Source organism: Rattus norvegicus, chromosome X (genome assembly GCF_036323735.1).
Source record: "Rattus norvegicus strain BN/NHsdMcwi chromosome X, GRCr8, whole genome shotgun sequence".
Taxonomy (NCBI): Eukaryota; Metazoa; Chordata; class Mammalia; order Rodentia; family Muridae; genus Rattus; species Rattus norvegicus.
Window position 1 is genome coordinate 155,889,124 of NC_086039.1, and position 18,383 is coordinate 155,907,506.

The 18,383-nt window shown below is 44.5% G+C and overlaps 1 protein-coding gene across 4 annotated transcripts in view; it reads left to right on the forward strand.

Annotated features, from left to right (window-relative positions):
• Positions 1-18,383, forward strand: part of Zfp185 (zinc finger protein 185) — a 45,784-nt gene that overhangs the window by 14,986 nt on the left and 12,415 nt on the right. For 3 of the 4 annotated variants that reach the window (XM_006229520.5, XM_006229522.5, XM_017602422.3), the window contains exons 11-18: positions 772-852; positions 1,014-1,103; positions 1,692-1,778; positions 11,025-11,219; positions 13,308-13,484; positions 15,137-15,247; positions 15,730-15,810; positions 17,649-17,720. In XM_006229520.5, the coding sequence (XP_006229582.1) occupies positions 772-852; positions 1,014-1,103; positions 1,692-1,778; positions 11,025-11,219; positions 13,308-13,484; positions 15,137-15,247; positions 15,730-15,810; positions 17,649-17,720 (894 nt within the window). The remainder of the gene's footprint in view (positions 1-771; positions 853-1,013; positions 1,104-1,691; positions 1,779-11,024; positions 11,220-13,307; positions 13,485-15,136; positions 15,248-15,729; positions 15,811-17,648; positions 17,721-18,383) is intronic. The other variant, XM_039100265.2, reaches the window with a different exon arrangement.

Genomic DNA, 18,383 nt, shown 5'->3' on the forward strand with positions numbered 1-18,383 from the left:
GAAACTCCATGGGAGCTGACTGTGATGTTACTGATTGGTCCTATGGACCAATGGTGAAAGGAGGAATGAGTCCTATGTCAGGAGAGCAAGGCAAGGATCTATAGAGATGCAAACAGGGTAAGATGAGGTCATGCTAAGTTAGGGTAGGCCCTGAATCCAATGGCAGTGTCCCTCTGAGACCAAGAAAATGTACATACAGACACAAAGAAAAGTCCACATGAGTGAAGACAGTGGCCTAAACTGGAGTGAGGCAAATACAATTTGTCCCAACCATGCCAACACCTCAATTTCAAATTTTTGACCTCCACTTCTGGAGTTTTAAGCCATTTAGTTGGTGATATTGGCTCTGGTAGCCACAACTAAGAACACATTATTGTCTGTTACTTTGTCTATGGGGGAGGGTGCTGCCAACCCAGTACCCCTCACTACTTATTGTAGTTTAATCAATTGCTATCGTTCAACACAACACTGTATGTCCAGTTCTGGGCCTTAGCACTGGCTAGGCCTTGGGCCTGGAACATTTGGAATGCTGATTCCTTGTTGACTTTCCACCTACACTTACCCTCTTTGCATCTCTTAAGAGCCTATTTCTAAACAAAGTCAGACTCATAGTTTCCAGTGAATATTCCAGTGGTGATGTCCTTCTGAGCTGGAGTGGCCAGAGCTTTAGTCACCCGACTCATCTGGACACTGGTGAAAGCACATCTTTCGAAGACCAGAAACCACCAAAGTAGCTGAGAAGACCACACTTGCCACTTTTTTCACCCACAGGGTTGATGTGGTAGATGAGGACGTGCTTCCTGAAAAGAGACAAGAACCACCTGCTCTGACAAGACATACTCCTGGCTTAAGGTAATCAGTCACTCACTTTAGGCTGTGAGAGACTGACCACTGCGCAGTAGTATCCCAATGTTATGCTTGTACCTGGTACTTCTCTAACTTGACCAAGTTCACCATACCTAGGAGGCACACCAGTTGTCTCCAGCACAACTCACATCTGCCTTCTTTGCCAGTGTGGATGGAAGAAGGACCCAAATATCTCAGGAGATTCTAATTGAGTGCATGCCAAATATGCCTAGCCCTTCTGGAAACCAGGAACCCAGGTACATGTCAAGAACCAGCTCTAGACTATGATCTGGTAATATGGCTTCTCATTGGTCTGCCTGGCTGGGTTTGGCAACTATGGAAGGTCTAGCAGTGGGGTGATAGTCCAGGGCTGTTGCTTTCAGGCTGCTACCCCAGCGACCTTTTTAAAATGTCAGATTGAGGGGGTTGGGGATTTAGCTCAGCGGTAGAGTGCTTGCCTAGCGAGTGCAAGGCCCTGGGTTCGGTCCCCAGCTCCGAAAAAAAAGAAAAAAAAATGTCAGATTGACTGTGTCAAACCCCTTATCTCCACTTCAAGCCCATCTTGTAGCTTCCCCTTACCAGGCACATTTGCTAGAATGTCCACCTTCGTTGTCTGAGAGTAGCATAGCGTCAGCTCTGGGTGGGAGACTGGTGATATCTTTCCACAACTAAAGTACCAAGAAGTCTCAAGGACAAAGAAACGATGAGGACAAGGAGGGAGAGGTAGATAGGCCTGGTATCACACTGCAGGGAGGCTCCAGAGGGAGAATGTCCATTGATGCTGACAGAGGGGGAAGGAGAAACTTCTCTCCCACACATTCTCCAGTCTTTCCTTTGGCCTACAGCTTGACAACTGAGAAGATTGTCCATCTGCAGATCTCAACCCCCAGAGCAGGACTCCACCTGGTGGCCCCAGACCTGGAAGCCCTGAGGTACTGAGGCCCCATTGCTGTCCTGTCTCCCTTTATTCCTTTCTCAAGATGAGAGAGAAGCAGGAGACTGGCTCTACCACTGTGGGGATGACTGGTTTGTAGGAGGTGTGGTGAACCTGGGTTCTCCATTGCTGTCTTGATATACAGTTAAAATAATTATGTAATGAGTAATTATGCACTGTAATTTTGTGAGGCCAAAGACCTGGCCTTGGGATCTAAAGGTGATTGGGACTTCCTGGGCCAGAGCTACTGACTTCATCTGATGAAGGAGACAGATAGATGCTAATATGAACGAGATCAGACTATAGTGCTCACCATGCCATGTACCTCAATGCCCTCAGAAAATGACAGGACTAATCAGCAGAGATGGGTGGGGACACTGGGTCTGTGTAACCCTTTGTTAAAACAAGATTTCTAATTATGTTGCTTATAGGAGAAGGCAATGGGAAATGGGTGAGGTTCTTGGGTCTGCCTCCACCGTTCCCAATGCCACAGTGCCCTCTGCTTAGAATGGATGAAGGGGCCACATCCATCAAGGAGGACAAAGACCCAAGTTCCTTTTCCTTGGGGTGGGCAGGCAGGCGACAGGCCAGCTTATCATCAGTCTTCTAATTCACCTTTTTTACTGTCCCACTCCCCATGCTACCTTCCACACATCTACCTGGGGACATTAAATTGATAGCATGAAAGGACAGTCAGTAGCCTAGCAGGTTATGCAGACTGGGAAGAACACTGGAGCATGAACATTTCAAGGACAGACAAGGGGGAAGAGCTAAAAGAAGACCAGAAACATGTGGTCAAGGAAACTGAAGGTATAGCAGGATCGAGGGAACAGAGGTGGTAAGTCTGAGGGAGAGACCCACTGTTGACCCAAAATAATGCTGAAACTGATTTCTGGACTTGGTAACATGGGGCTGCTGCTGACCTTAGGATTGATTGAGGGGTTAGGACAAGAACTCAGAAGAAAGCTGAGTTCCAGTTCTTATTACTAGTGGAACTTGGAACACACCACTCAGGCCTTCTGAGCATCAGGTGGCTCATCTAGAAAATGGGCACAGATAACAATATTGAAGTTGATATGGAGAATTAATGTGTGGAAAGTTGGAAGAACAGAGTCTGGCCCCTAGTCAACAACAGTGACTAATATTGAAGATTTGTGAGTTGGTCAGTTCATCATTAGCACATGTTCAGCTTCTTCAAGGCAGCTGGCATTTAAGGATGAGGTAACTGCTTCCATCAGACTATGGGTGGAGGAGTAAAGTCATTGCTTACCTCTGCAAGTCTTCCCACAAAGCCTTGTGCACTCAACCTAAGGGTTTCCTGGAGCCTGGGTCCAGTGTTCGCAGCTGACATACAAACCAACATTACAAATCTGCAGAGGAAGTAGAGCGAGAGCAAGAGAGCGAGAGCAGGGGGCGGGGGTATAGAGAACAGAACTGTAATATTTCCCCAGAGGCATACTGACTCCAGACCAAGTTATTCTTGGGCCCTCAGTTATGTTGTCATTTGGGAACCCTAGACCCTCCTCTCCAGTGTGGAGTGATCCCTGTGAATGAAGGGATGGGAGCTTAGATGAATGAGAAAGGTTTTGTTTTCTCTCTCTGATTTACTAACAGCCCCAAGTCCCTTGTGTTTTGTTCTAGTGACCATTGACTGTCAATGGGGCTACCTCTCTCTGAGTTTTCACCCTTTGTTTCCATTCTTGTTTGTAAGCCATTAAATCCGAATGTTTGCCCAGAGGCCCCTGGGGCTTGGATTGGCTCTGATTAGAGCAATTTAGAGAAGCAAAGATTTCTGCTCCGAAGTCATCTAAATTACACAAGGTCGCAGCCTGATTTAAAGTGCTGAAGCAGACATTGGCACAGAAAAAAGAGAGTGAGATGCTAGTGCTTCCCACCACCATCACCAAGGCCACATCCTTTGCCCATGGATGTTTTACTTCTTGTTGGAGTTTCCTCTTTTCTAGTGTAGCCACTCCCGCATCTCCACCATTGACTCTCAAATTCCAGCAGAGCAAATACAAGCTCCTAACTCTATCATAGCTATAGGCCCATGCCTAGCAAGGACTGGCTTTGGGTACAATGAATGTGTGGGGAAGACCTTCTTACAAATTCTGCCTTCCCCACATATTCATCTGCATAACTAGCCTTTGTCTCCGGGGATGACTCCCTTTTGGTTTGGAAGCAAGTTAGGATAGGTAGGACAGTCACTTTTTTGATTGCCCCTGGAAAGAGAGAAGTAAGCAGCATGGTTCCAAACTAAAATGGAGTCATCCCCGGAGACCAAGGCTAGTTAGGAAGATGTTGGCACAAATAATAGTACAGTTTTAAACAGTGCTAGCAACCTTATAACATTATTGTTGGTATGAAGAGGGCTAAAACTGATGAAGGGCCAGCCCATCCTCATGACCTGCTAAAGTCTACCCAGGTAGATCCTTTGAGGACACTTTTCTGGCTGTTTTCTCAACTGGTTCTGAAAAGAGAATTATACGAATTCTAGGTTTAGAAATATAAAAATTAAAAGAATAAACCCCAAAAGGCCACAGACCCAGGGCTAAGCCCTACAGCCAGGACTAGCAGGCCATAAAGATAAAGGAGCACAGGAAACACTGTCCAGGCAGGACTGACAAGCCATAAAGAAAAGGAATGCAGGAACCAGCCTGAGTTAATGGGACTGATTCATGGGACGTCTGACAGAAAGACATCTCCCCCCAGCTCACTCAGGGCCATCCTCCAGACCCTGATAAGCCCCTGACTTCTAACACGTACTCTTTCTGCTTTGTTCTCACTGCTATGTTTGAATGAGCCAATTGTATGTAACCACGCCAAAACCCCCTAGCCTTCTCTATATAACCCTCTGACTTTTGAGTTTCGGGGTCGACACCTCTGTCTCCTGCGTGGGATATGTGTCGGCCCGGAGATCTCTGTAATAGGTCTCCGTAATAAACCTCGCCTTTGCTTATTACATCCAAAATGGTCTCTCTGTGTCTGGGGTCCGCGATTTCCCAAGACTTGAGTAAGGGTCTCTCTGCGTGGGATCTTTCATAATAATGGGGGCTCGTCCGGGATCTGCGCAACCACCCCAGACTCCGAAGACCCCTTGGAGGTGAGTTGGATGTTTGTCTGAGTGTTTCTGTGTGAGCGGCGCCGCAATTGTCAGTCTGTGTCTGTCTCTGTTTTGGTTCCGCCGTGTGTGTATATATGTGTGTCTCGGTACCGGTGAAGTCTCACTCTGGTCAGTACTTAGAGAGTGGACGTGGAGTCTCACTCTGGTCAGTACTTAGAGAGTGGACGTGGAGTCTCACTCTGGTCAGTACTTAGAGAGTGGACGTGGAGTCTCACTCTGGTCAGTACTTAGAGAGTGGAAGTGGAGTCTCACTCTGGTCAGTGCTTAGAGAGTGGACGTGGAGTCTCACTCTGGTCAGTACTTAGAGAGTAGACGTGGAGTCTCACTCTGGTCAGTACTTAGAGAGTGGACGTGGAGTCTCACTCTGGTCAGTGCTTAGAGAGTGGAAGTGGAATCTCACTCTGGTCAGTGCTTAGAGAGTGGACATGGAGTCTCACTCTGGTCAGTACTTAGAGAGTGGACGTGGAGTCTCACTCTGGTCAGTACTTAGAGAGTGGACGTGGAGTCTCACTCTGGTCAGTACTTAGAGAGTGGACGTGGAGTCTCACTCTGGTCAGTACTTAGAGAGTGGACGTGGAGTCTCACTCTGGTCAGTGCTTAGAGAGTGGAAGTGGAATACGTGTTAGTGTCTGTTGTCTGTATTCTGTTTCTGTGTTTGGTATCCCAGAAGCAGCTAAGGTTAAGCTGCAGTTTGGGCCAGGTACTGAAGGTACCAGGCATCTGTGAAAATTGGTTATAGGATGCTTTGTCTTGGTCTTGTTTGTCTGGTTTGTTTTCTGTGGTATTGTCCAGTGTCTTTTTGGCTTTTGTTTCGTTTTTGAATTTTGGACTGACGACTGTGTTTGAATTTGGACTAATGACTGTGTTTGAAATCTTGGACTGACGACTGTGTTTGAAATCATGAAACTGTTTGCTTTGTTCGTCAAAGAGTTTTACTTGGTCCTCTTGGTGCTTAAGTTAAAAGTTAAAAATAATTTGCTTGAGAGAAATTGTTTTCTGCCAGGGAGTTTTGTCTTTCTCTCTTGAGCCTCCTCCCCAAGGAGAGATGCCCCTCCCTTTACTCCCCTTGACCAGCCTAGCTGCTGTTAACAGTTGTGTAAACAGACATTAACAAAAACCTTTAGGACAAAACCGCTCGTAAATAAAAAAGTTCCCAAGATTAGACCTGATATTCCTTAAAGAAGGAGTCTGTGTGCTATACTGAAAGAAAAATGTAGCTTCTATACAGACCATTCAGGAGTAATTAAAGACTCCATAAATAAACTTAGAAAAAGGTTAGACAAAAGACAGACAGAAAAACACATCAGAGATGGTTCGAGAGCTAGTTTAGTAGATCTCCCTGGATGACTACCCTACTCTCTGCTACAGCTGGGCCATTATTAATAATTTTCTTGGTTTTAGTTTTTGGCCCCTGCGTGACAAACAGGTTAATTGCTTTTGTTAAAAATCGAGTGGGTGCTGTGCGGTTGATGGTTCTGAGACAACAGTACCAGTCAGTTAGGACAACTGGTGAGACCAAATACGAGACTTGATATCAAAATTCTAAGATTAGAATTATTTAGTAGGAGAAGACGGGAATGAAAAGAGAATTATACGAATTCTAGGTTTAGAAATATAAAAATTAAAAGAATAAACCCCAAAAGGCCACAGACCCAGGGCTAAGCCCTACAGCCAGGACTAGCAGGCCATAAAGATAAAGGAGCACAGGAAACACTGTTCAGACAGGACTGACAAGCCATAAAGAAAAGGAATGCAGGAACCAGCCTGAGTTAATGGGACTGATTCATGGGACGTCTGACAGAAAGACATCTCCCCCCAGCTCACTCAGAGCCATCCTCCAGACCCTGATAAGCCCCTGACTTCTAACACGTACTCTTTCTGCTTTGTTCTCACTGCTATGTTTGAATGAGCCAATTGTATGTAACCACGCCAAAACCCCCTAGCCTTCTCTATATAACCCTCTGACTTTTGAGTTTCGGGGTCGACACCTCTGTCTCCTGCGTGGGATATGTGTCGGCCCGGAGATCTCTGTAATAGGTCTCCGTAATAAACCTCGCCTTTGCTTATTACATCCAAAATGGTCTCTCTGTGTCTGGGGTCCGCGATTTCCCAAGACTTGAGTAAGGGTCTCTCTGCTCAGTTCTCTCAGCGTTTTCATTTTCTCACTAATTTACCTAGTTGCAGTGGATGCCTGGAGCCAGATACAGTAATGTAGGAAATGCCTTTCAGCTAGAGACTCAGTTCTGTGAGTTGCCACTAATGTATCTTTTTGCTATCTGTGTAGGCATCAGAACAATCTTCCCTAAATAAACCACAATGTGTTTATTCTCCTCTTTCAACTTTCCAATGGCTCTCTATTTCCTTGAAATTAAGGCCAAACTCCTGTCGCTAGCTCCCATAGTTCTGCATGGCAGTCAGGACTCCCTATCCAGCCTTTTCTTTCTCCTGTACCACAATGGTGCCAACTATTTCAGAGTGCTGTTGGCTATTATAGAAGACATCTATCTGATCTAGTCTGCTTCTGGTGGCTTTCTTTTTGGAGTCATCCTTCCTGTTTACAACCCTCATAAAACAAATTTGTTTTCAGTGTAGCTAAACCTCAAAGTCATTTGCAAAATAGCATGAAGTATCTTTCTAGATTTGTAGGATTTAGTGCAGTCTGTCATAGTTATCTTACTTATACTAGTTTGATTTTGGATGTATATGTGGATGTATATGTGGATGCAAGTCCATGTGTTTGGGTAACATTCATAATTTGATCTATTATAGTCTCCCTCTCTGGGATGAGTGTGTGTGTGTGTGTGTGTGTGTGTGTGTGTGTGTGTGTGTGTGTGTCTGTGTGTCTGTGTGTGTCTGTGTGTGTGTCTGTGTGTGTGTCTGTGTCTGTGTGTGTGTGTGTGTGTGTGTGTGTGTGTGTGTCTGTGTGACCACAGATCAACTTCTAGTGTCATTCCTTAAGCACCACACATCTTGTTTTCTGAGACAGGGTCTTTTATCAGGACCTGGGACATAACATGTTCCAAAGCATAGAATAGCTGGGCCTTGGTCCATATAATGAAACTTTTACCAACCAGGTTTTTAATCTAAACAAGAACTGCTGTGGTTTATGGACTTAAACGTGAATAGGTATTTGAATTTTATCACACTACAGTCACCTTCTTACTTTAAATCGCATGCTGGGAGGTGGCATGGAAAGTGGATCTATAAGCTACAGGCCTTGTTATGCACCATTTTTTCTTTTAAATTTTAAACATTAGCACTGAGTGAACATATTAGGTGATGATAGTTGCAGGCTGTTGTCTTTATGTACTTCACAGTTGCCCCAATAACCTTGTGAGATGGGCAAATGGAGAAACAAACAGAAAGGTTACCAAAATCATACCTGTGGCAGCTGATTCCTAATGAACATCCTCAAAGAGAAACTTCAGCAAAGCTAGTTGAAATGTGTTTGAAGCCCAATGCCACCTTCCAGCTGGTATACTGATCTGGTATTATCATTCCCCAAAGGATTTCTGATTGTGCAATTTGATCGGGAGGAAACCTGGGTCCGCACGTGTGATGCGCAACTAGCAATAAATTCTAAATCTGCCCAACGGCAGAGCCCAGGTCCAGACAGTAACATTCCTCTAATATTTGGCAGCTTGAAAAATTAAGGCAAACATTTCTGATGACACTGTTTAATAACTGGCTGTTTAGATTGTTTTTCCCCATTTAAATTTTTAAAAATTTTATTTGTATGAGTGTTTTGCCTACACATGTGTGTTTGCACACCATGGATCCTTGGAGACTAGAGTTAAAGACTATTTCTAGCTATATGTGCGTGCTTGGAATAAAACTTAAGATTTCTATAGAGTAGACAGTGCTCTTCATTGCTGAACCATCTTTCCAGCCCGTCGCCTGGGGCAGTATTAATAACAAAACACTTCTTGAGATTTTTGTTTAATTTCCTGAGGATATGTCTCCAGCATTTTTCTTAAGCATTCCTCTCCAGTATACATTTGAGATGGCAGTTCTTAATCAGAGGTTTGTTCTGCCCACCTCCTACCGTCTTGCGTCATACAGTAGTAACCGAAGATTTTTTTTTTTTGGTTGCCACAACTTAGGGTGGCTTCTAAAGGATATGAATCATAGACGGTGCTAACCGACCACGTGATTCTTCTGAACACACACAGCAGTATTATCCAGCCCAAAGCGTTAATGTTAAGGTTTACAAGCTCCACTCTAGCCCTTGTGTTCACTTTGGGAGAACACACACACACTGAGGCATGGCTAAACATGGAACTGCCGCAGACAGCACCACGAATACAGAATGCCTGCACCCGTGACTGCAGCACATTTCAGTTGCGCAGACGTATTTGGTTCGCTGCCTGCTGGTGCGCGCACGCGCATGCGCATGCGCATGATAAGCTGACCGGCGCCAGGGTAAGGATACGCCTACTCGCGCGGCCATTTCCTGCAGCCGCTAGCTCAGGCTGAAGTTGCCAGCAATGAGAGGAGAGTGCGAAATGGCTGCTCCAGAGACTGGCTTCTAAGGGGCTCCTCCTGAGGCAGTGCTAGCTCCAGCCACGAGATGGCGCTGAAAGATCATAAATGGTTCATGTTGCGCCAGTGTGCTCCGGTTACCCATCCCCCACTAGCAATGTCAGAGGGCGGTTGGCTACAGTAGCCTACTTAGGAGTGACCAAACCTGGACCTCAAGGGCCATTTGGCCCTCCAACCAGGACTGACTTTCCTCGACTGTGAATTCACAGTTCCCTCCCCCCCCCTTTTTTTTTGTTAAAACAGACTGACTGGGGGGCTTGAGGACAGGCCCAGGTAACAAAGTTTAACTGTCAGAAGCTGTAAGGACTTTGACCAATGTTCATTTGATTGTGCATAGTGGACTAAACTCGGGGATTCTTGGGCATGAATGTAAGCCCGAGGTAACTTTTTGGGACCTTCGGCATGTTATTCAGCTCTTACAGGAACAATAGTGGAAATAGTTCTTAACATAAAAAGTTTAAAAAGTTAAACGGGTTTACATATGTAAAACGCGCAGGACACTGGTGGTGTACAAAATATTATCAAATGCTACCGTTTTAAATTCTTCAAGATAAAGTTCCCCACTGCCAGTTTTTTTTTGTTTATTCAGTCATTTGATAGCACACTGTCTTGCCTTTTTCCTTCAAAATTTTATCACATACTAAATCTAAGACATAAATTGTTTTCCTCTTTGTTGTGTTGCAAGTGTGGGCTTTTTCTAGTTTGTATTTGACAGAAGAAGGTAAGTTTTAGACATGTTCTCAGTGCTGGCAACAGTGGTTAGGCAACAGATTACATTGTGTAGAAAGTAGCATTGCCTCCTGTGCAGTATGTAGTGAGGTAAAAAAAATGGCAGTGGCAGCCTTAAGCTACCTGAGTCTGTGAAGGTTTCAGAGAATACAACAAATCTCACATCCCACGGACCTCCCTCCCTACCCACTCCAGTTTAGCAGTAGCTGAGGCTGAGTGGCAGGAAACTAATATACCCCCTCAGGATGTTATATTGCACAGAAAGGCATCCTTTGAGTGTTTGGCCAATATTTTTTCATGACCAATAAAGGTTGCAACTCTTGAAAATTCAGTTGCCCTGCTTCAAGGCCTAGGATATCCCCATATTGCTCTTCCTGGAGAATCTCGCCTCCATTCGCTGAGTACTACTTCTTCCTGGTACAGCTGGAGGTGACAATTGCTTCCCTTCCCCCCAAGAGGAGTTTTAGTTTTCCTTTACCTGAGGCTGAAAACTTCAATTAGTTTTACAATATAGTCCCTGAAAAGCATGGCCACCACTCATTCTCTTTGTTCTGCCAGCTTAGAGCCTCCCTGCTATGGCCTTAACTTTCATAAGTGAGTTTCAGGGATAGTAGTCATTGATAATATGTTCTTCTTCTGCAGGGAGCTTCTAAGCTGGTGGAACAAAGAGACAGGTGTGCAACACCATTGACTTTTTCTTGTAGCCCCCACCTTCGAGAGTATATTGCAGGCAAACTAAGGAAGCCTTCATAGTTTAGGTGTCACTTGAGCTGTTTATGTCAGAGTACAGTGGGACAACAAGAGCCAGTACCTTGTGCCTCTTTCTATATGATACTTGTTCTTCCTCAGCCCCTCAGGTGATTATAAGACAAATATGGACCCCAAGACCATCGAGGCCTGGCAAGAGATGCCTGATGATATGAAAGGTGACCAAGGAGACCTACTAACAACCACTGAATATGCTGCAGATCCCAGCACCCCCCATCTGCAGAGCAACCCCAGTGCACTCAATCAGCTCGTCAAACATGATGCTTGTGCCAGCAGGTTAGTCTTACACTGGCCTCCTGCTGCCCATGATCAAGGTTTCTGCCAGGGTCAGAACATGGGTGGGAATTGTCTTTCTTACTCCAGGCCACTGCCTGGGTTCTCTGAGTGTGCTCAGAATGTTGATACCCTGGTCCTAAGGTGGTGTTGACTGCTTCCTGGGATTTGATAAATTGAAATGCAACTGTGATCAACAGAAGTCTGGCTATTTCCTGGTGCATGAAGCAAAGAGGAAGTTGTTTCCCAGAGTGTACATGGGTGGACTTCTAGACTATTTTTCTTTATACAGTGGTGATATCAAAGTATGACAGAGCACGGGTGACATGGACTATGGGGCTGGCTTACAGATTCAGAGGTTCAGTCCATTTATCATCAAGGCAGAAACATGGCAGTGTCCAGGCAGGCACGGTGCAGGAGGAGCTGAGAGTTCTACATCTTCATCTGAAGGCTGCTAGCAGAATACTGACTTCTAGGCAGCTAGGACAATGATATCAAAGCCCATGCTCACAGTGACACACCTATTCCAACAAGGCCACACCTCCTAATAGTGCTACTTCTTGGACCACTACAGTGAGTATAGACTTAAAGTGATTACACGGAATAAAAGCTAACTGGTACCCTTGTCAGGAACCCCTGAAAGGAAACTAAGCAGTCACTTGTTCCTGAGCTAGTGACTGCAAACTATACCCTGAGGATCCAAAAGGCCAGCAATGCTTTTCAACTAGGAGAGGAGTTCAAGAAGATGAGTTAGAGGAGTGTCAGGCCAGGGAGGTGTACAGCAGCACAAGGCAGAATCTGTGGCTCAGGCTGAGAGCGACCTGATACAGCTGTAAGGGTTGCTGACTTTAATTAAAGGTAATGGTAATGGAAAAGTGGTACCCAAGGATGCTTCCAGATTTCTGTTTGGGGTGACAGGCTGGATGCTGAAAGGAACTAGCTGAGGATGAGGAAGTTAGAAGAGCTGCTGTGCAGATGTGACAATGTTAAGGTCATTGGGCCGTTTTGACTTTGAAGAGCCCATAGGAGATCCAGGTGACAAGAAACCCTGTAGGCTGGAGTTGAGTAAAGATCTGACCACTGACTGGAGCTGAGAGTTGTCAGTTTGTATATGACAAGTGAAGGGAGCATACAAGAACAGCCTGGAAGCCAGTGTATAGTCTCTGCTTTTCTTAAGAAAATCCTCTGGGCAGTTGTCTGGCTAGCCTGAACCACGAATCTGGCTCATCTAATGTGGCTGCCTTGGGGGAGGCAGTAGGGTGGTTAGGATGGAGTATTATTTGTATTATAGATTGAGAAGGGAACATGAACTAAGGAGGCACAGGTAGTAGGGGTGCATAGCTGTCAGTGTTGGGTGTGAATTGGAAGGTGTAAAGAGGATTAACTGGATGATTGTAGCTACAGGATAAAGTGGAGGGTTCATACAAGGGCGGAAACACTATACAGAAGGGTAAGGAGAAGAGTTCACGTGTTCAAGAGCTCATGCTGTGGTCTTATTACTGTAAGAAAGAAAAGGCTCAGTATCTGAGACACTTACAGGTGAATAAAGGGAAGTCAGTTCAGGACATGGACAAATATAACTTGGTTCCTGCCTTCTCAACCTTGGCAGTGCTTAGTTATAAGTATGCTAAAACACAATGGAAGCTTACAAAACAAGAAAGTCTAAAGAGAAACGATAAGAGGTCTTAAATATGCTGCATGTTAGGGGATTTGAAAATTATAAAATAAAAGGAGGCAAGCTATTACTGGATAGATTCATCCAAGGCATTCCCTGAGGGCCTGGTGTATAGAAAAGGAACATAACTGTCACTAAACCAGGAACATGCTTGGCATAAGCCATAAGCTTGTGCAAGAACTTCTGACCTCAACTCTCCTATTTTCTTTATCTTCTCATTTCTTGATGGTTCAACTTAGGACCATTTCAAAACTGCTTGCTTTCTGGGAGTTGCGGGGGGAGGGGGCTTGCTTCCTGAGATGGATTCCCCCTATGCCCTTGGGAAGTAATATTCAGATTCCAGAAATCAGCAAGGGCCAGGTCTCTGCTCTTCTCTGCAGAGTATTGTATGATATATAATATTCATTCTTTCTCAGCACTCCAGATGCTTGTGAGAAGAAAAATACAGCCCCCAAGAACATCCACGCCTTACAGGAGATACATGGTGACTCAAATGTGGCTTCTCAACAACTTGCAGATCTCAGCATTCCAAAGCCACAGAGTAGCCCCAGCAAACCCCAGCAGCAAATCAAAGTAGAGGATTATACCAACAAGTAAGGGCCTGAACTACCCTCTTACTGCCCCAGCCCAGCTGTCAGGGCCTACAACCCAGGACAAACACATGCACTTACAGCACAAGCCTTTTTCTCTTCACAGACATGAGAGGCTAAAAAGCAGCAGAAAGCACACCAAACAAGGATTTGAGTGCAGGTGGTCTCTTGGAGTCCTAGCATCAGATCTGTTTGAACAAGAGCAACATGTTGCCTTGCTCCAGAAACCAGTTGGAGCTGAGAAACAGTGTGGGTTGGAGTTACGATTATGGGGTGTTTTACAACCCCATCATGGGGTTGTAAGGTCTGAGAAAGGTAGAAGCTGGTGTGAATGAGATTACTGCATAATTAAGCTGCCAGTTGGATGAGTTCTTTCACTGTTACTAACACCAGGATGGCCCGAGAGGGACCAGTGAGTCAATAATTCACCTCTGTAGTGCTGACCTAGGAGTATATGATGGCTGAAATAGGATGGCAGCAGTAGTTTGAGGAAACAAGGGTTAAAAGTTTTCTGTGACAGCCCAAAAAACCAAGGTATAAGGCAGTACGAAATAAAAAGCATTTCCGTGAGCAATTCAGGCCTCCCCCACTGTGACCTTTCTGACTCCTAGTCTTAGAAAAGCCTGTCCATACCAAGGTTGTTTATATATTATTTTTAAAGTATATTATGATTGTTCTCTATGCTAAAATATTATGTCAATTCTTCTTTATTAATAAAATCCATTAGAGGCTGGGATTAAATCAGCAATCCTCAGTATTCTGTAACTTTAAATTTTAAGGCCCATTTTTAAATGATGGTTCTTAAATACTTTAAACTCTCTTTTAGCCCACCATCCACCAGAGGTAGTGGGAAAGAAAGGATATTTTAAAAAATAGACATTTTTTAAAGTTCTTTAAAATAACTGCCATCTGTATTGTCTAAAAAATCAACAATTTAATTCATAGGTTAATAGCAATAGCTCAATCCATTCACAAAACTTTATAGATGAACAAATTTGATAGAGTTGAAATAAGAAACACAAATCAACAGACAGCCAGGCCTTGGACTCAGCTCAAGTCAACAAGAGACACCCAAAGAGATGCCAGGAAAACTTCTCAACTATGTCTCCCTCAACAAAACAAAAATCAACAAAGACAAGAGACCAACAAACATTATACAACTAGTTCTGTAAACAAGCCAAACTCAGCCTCTGTCACTGTCTGTCAAGTCCTTTTTATATGTCCTCTAAACATGTGTCCTCCAAGGCTCTTGCACATGTGTCTGTCTCAGATGACATCACTTTGTCAATCAGCCCAAATGCACAAAAGTGACAAAAACTCTAGCATACCAACAAAAGTTTCTTAATGTTTCATTCTGTAGAGTTCTAACAAATATAACAAGTACACAATATAAGACAGACCAATACATTCATATGGTTAATGAAAAATCCTTTATCACATCTTTTCATGTACTTACTTTAACAACAACAACAAAAAAAAACCCTTTCTCTTATGTCTGCTTCAGCTAAACATTCCCTTACAAGTCTTAGTCTTTCACCTGTGTCTATTAAAAAAATATTCCTTCATATGTTTGCCCCAACAAGATACCTTACAATATAAGGCCTATTTGAATCAAGAAGTAGAGACGTGCTTACTCTTTTCTCCATTTCTTTCAGTCAGAAAAGCCCTTCAAGCAGCATTGCCACTGTTACTGTCTCCAACACCTCCGAACAATCTCAATTGACTGTTGCTGGTGCCTCAAGTGAGGTGGACTCCAGCTCAACTATGTAAGAAGGGCCATCTATCAAGTCTTAATGTCCTTGAGCATGGGGACAAGGAACCTTAATCTATGCTTTAGAAAGCCTCTGCAGGCTACTGGAACATGGAAATGAGGGTCAAGGGTGGGGCTACATTGAGCCAGCCTGAAGAAGACCTTGTTCCCAAAGCCTCCATAGATTAAGGTTCCTTGTAGGCACCTGAAACCCGATTCATAATAGAGTGTGAAGTGTAGCAGGTGACTGCTTCAGGGAAGGCACTATGTGGAAAGAACTAGTCTACGTGTAAAATGGCACTGGCATCCTGCCATTTGCCTGCAGCTTCCCTTGAAGCCTGGCTTGTGAAGCTCACTAGCCCCTCTACCCTAGGCCTTTACATGAGTGTCTGTATTTCCTTCACACTGGGCTGGGGGCACTGACCCTTCTCTGTGGGTGCGGTCCAGTCCCATAGAATCTTCTAGTACATGTCCTATTCCGCTGTGCTCCTTCTACAGCAAAGGGATTCTTTTCGTGAAGGAATACATGAATGCTAGTGAAGTGTCTTCTGGGAAGCCAGTGTTTTCACACTGTGACAGGTAAGAACAAGTTTCAGGTGCTCTGTTGTCATAGCCTGTACCAGGCCTACTGTTGCCTTCATTCCTAAATCCTGCTACCTCAAGCAGGATTCAGTGGACAATACCTACTGGGTAAGCATCCAGTGAATGACAGCATACTGCAAGTGCCTACTAATGCATGATTTATGGATTTTCAGATTTTCTTTCTAATTTGGTAGATAGAAAATCTAGACCCCATGCTAGGTGGCCTCACTGAACCCCTTGTCTGTTTGCTTTCTGATGCCATGCAGGAAGTTACTTCCAAGTCTTTCCAGTGATGTTCCACCCACCCACAGTCTAGCTTGTGTCAACTGGATTTAAAACTTGCCAGCACTATTGGCCCTATCAGCTTGAAATACAAACATATTGCTGTTAAGCCAAATGGGGTCTCTTGCTGCAAGTGGACTGCACTTTCACCAATAACAGCCTCTCCCAGCCTCTCTTCAGGGAGTCCAGTCCTGCCATACAGCATAAAGCCCCCACTGCTCTCCATACTCACTACTTCATGCCATCAAATCCAGTGGCACCTGGGTGACTCTTACACTGCCGAGTTCAGCTGCCAGCACAAGGTGGAGCCTTGCCCACCTCTGGAACAGAGCTTCTGAGTGCTAATGCTGAGGACCTACTTCCCAGAAGGCTTTACCTCAATAATGCTGGTGATCCCCACTAATGCAGCCAACCAGCACTGATTATCCCAGTATAGGAAAGGATTCAATTTAGTGTCTCCTGTTAATCACAGCCAATTCATCTGCCCCAGTTAACCAGTACCATAGATTCTTAATGAGAATATATAAGCCTTTCATAGAGTCTTTAAGTGACCCTGTAACTGCTCTCTGGCACCTCACAAACCAGGCCTCCCTCATCTGCATTGCTCTCAGCATTCTTATCTTCCAAGTTACCATAGAACAGCTCAGCAGACTTAGGCAGCGCAATGGATTTTTCCAGCCAAATTTCCAAATTCTTTCCACAATCCTCCCCAAACAATGTGGTAAGGTCTCTCACACCTGTACCCCACTCCTGGTACCAATATCTATCTTGATTAGGGTTGCTACTGCAGAGACGAAACATCACCATGACCACAAACCACTTGGGGAATAAGTCCTTACACTTCTACATCATGGTCCATCATCTAAGGAAGTCAGGACAGGCACTCAAACAGGGCAGGAACCTAGAGGCAGAAGCTGATGCAGAAGCTGTGGAGGGGTGCTGCTCTCTGGCTTGCTCTTGATGGCTTGTTCAGCCTGCTTTCTTACAGAATCTAGGACAACTAGCCTAGGAGTGGCCCCACTCAAAATAGGCTGGGCTTCCCATGTCAATCACTAATTAAGATACTGCTCTACAGCCTTTTCTACAGGTTGATCTTATGAAGACATTTCCTCAAGTGTTCCCATCTCTCAAATGACTCTTGCTTGTGTCAAGTTCACATAAAAGTAGGCAGTATATGTAGTTTTTGATTTTTCAGTGTATGGGCTCCTGAAATTTCCCATAGTAACCCATACATATCATATGTAGTAAGACTCTATTTTTTTTCCTGCTGGTCAAAGGAACTGAGGGTCCCACTGGTACATAAATGTCAAGAATCTTTCCATAGGGTGTCTTCTTCATTCACCATGAAAGAACTCCTCACCAAGAAAAGTGTGCCTCCTTAGTATAAGTCCCTATTGTACCAAAGGCCATTTCTCATCACAACAGTGATGAATGTTAGTGCAGTTATGTCTCTAATTGTGGCCACAAGGCTAATGAGAAAAGCATCTTCTACGTATGACTATGACAATGATGCGGCTTATGTTGTGCTCTCTTCTCCATTACACTTCTTGCAGTACCAGCTGCATTGAAGACTCATTGGATCTGGCAAAGAAAGCCCCCCGTGATGGCACTCCACCTTCTGACAGGTATGTCTGCTTTCTTGACAAAGGTCTTCCAGGTCTACAGGTGAGAGAGCACTAAGGAAGATCTTCACATGGGTCTTCCTCTGCTTCTTTGAAGCTTTTGATCTGTTTGCAGTTGTGTCATACAAGGGAGACAGCATAAGGTGGTACTACCCCAATCTGGATGTCATATTTCTGGCAACTGAAGCCTGGAAACCAAGATGAAGAATAGATGCAAAAGGTCTGAAGGAAAGCCTAGGGAGGTTGTTATCAGCAAGATGCGACTCTTAGGGATAGAGTCTAACGACTCATTTGACTAACTCGCACAACTGAATAGATTCCGGAAGAAACAACTACACAGGTCATTGGTGTGGAGAGAAAAATGTTTTTGTTTGTTTGTTTGTTTGTTTGTTTGTCTGTTTTATCATCAAGAAGACAAAACTAAGAAGGCACAGTGCCCTGGAGTCATGGAACTGATCCTAAATTAGGACAAAAAAGGGCTATTTTTAAATCTTGGCATAGGAAAGAAAAGAATGTGCATCAGAGAGTGGATGTACCCAGGTTACAGTGAGGAAAAGGGGAAAGAGGAATATGTCACAGGAAGTTAGTTACTGGCAGAGCCAGAAATCAATCTTGAGGCTTGACTACTAATAGGTTATGGATATTTCTCCTCTGCCATATGTCTTC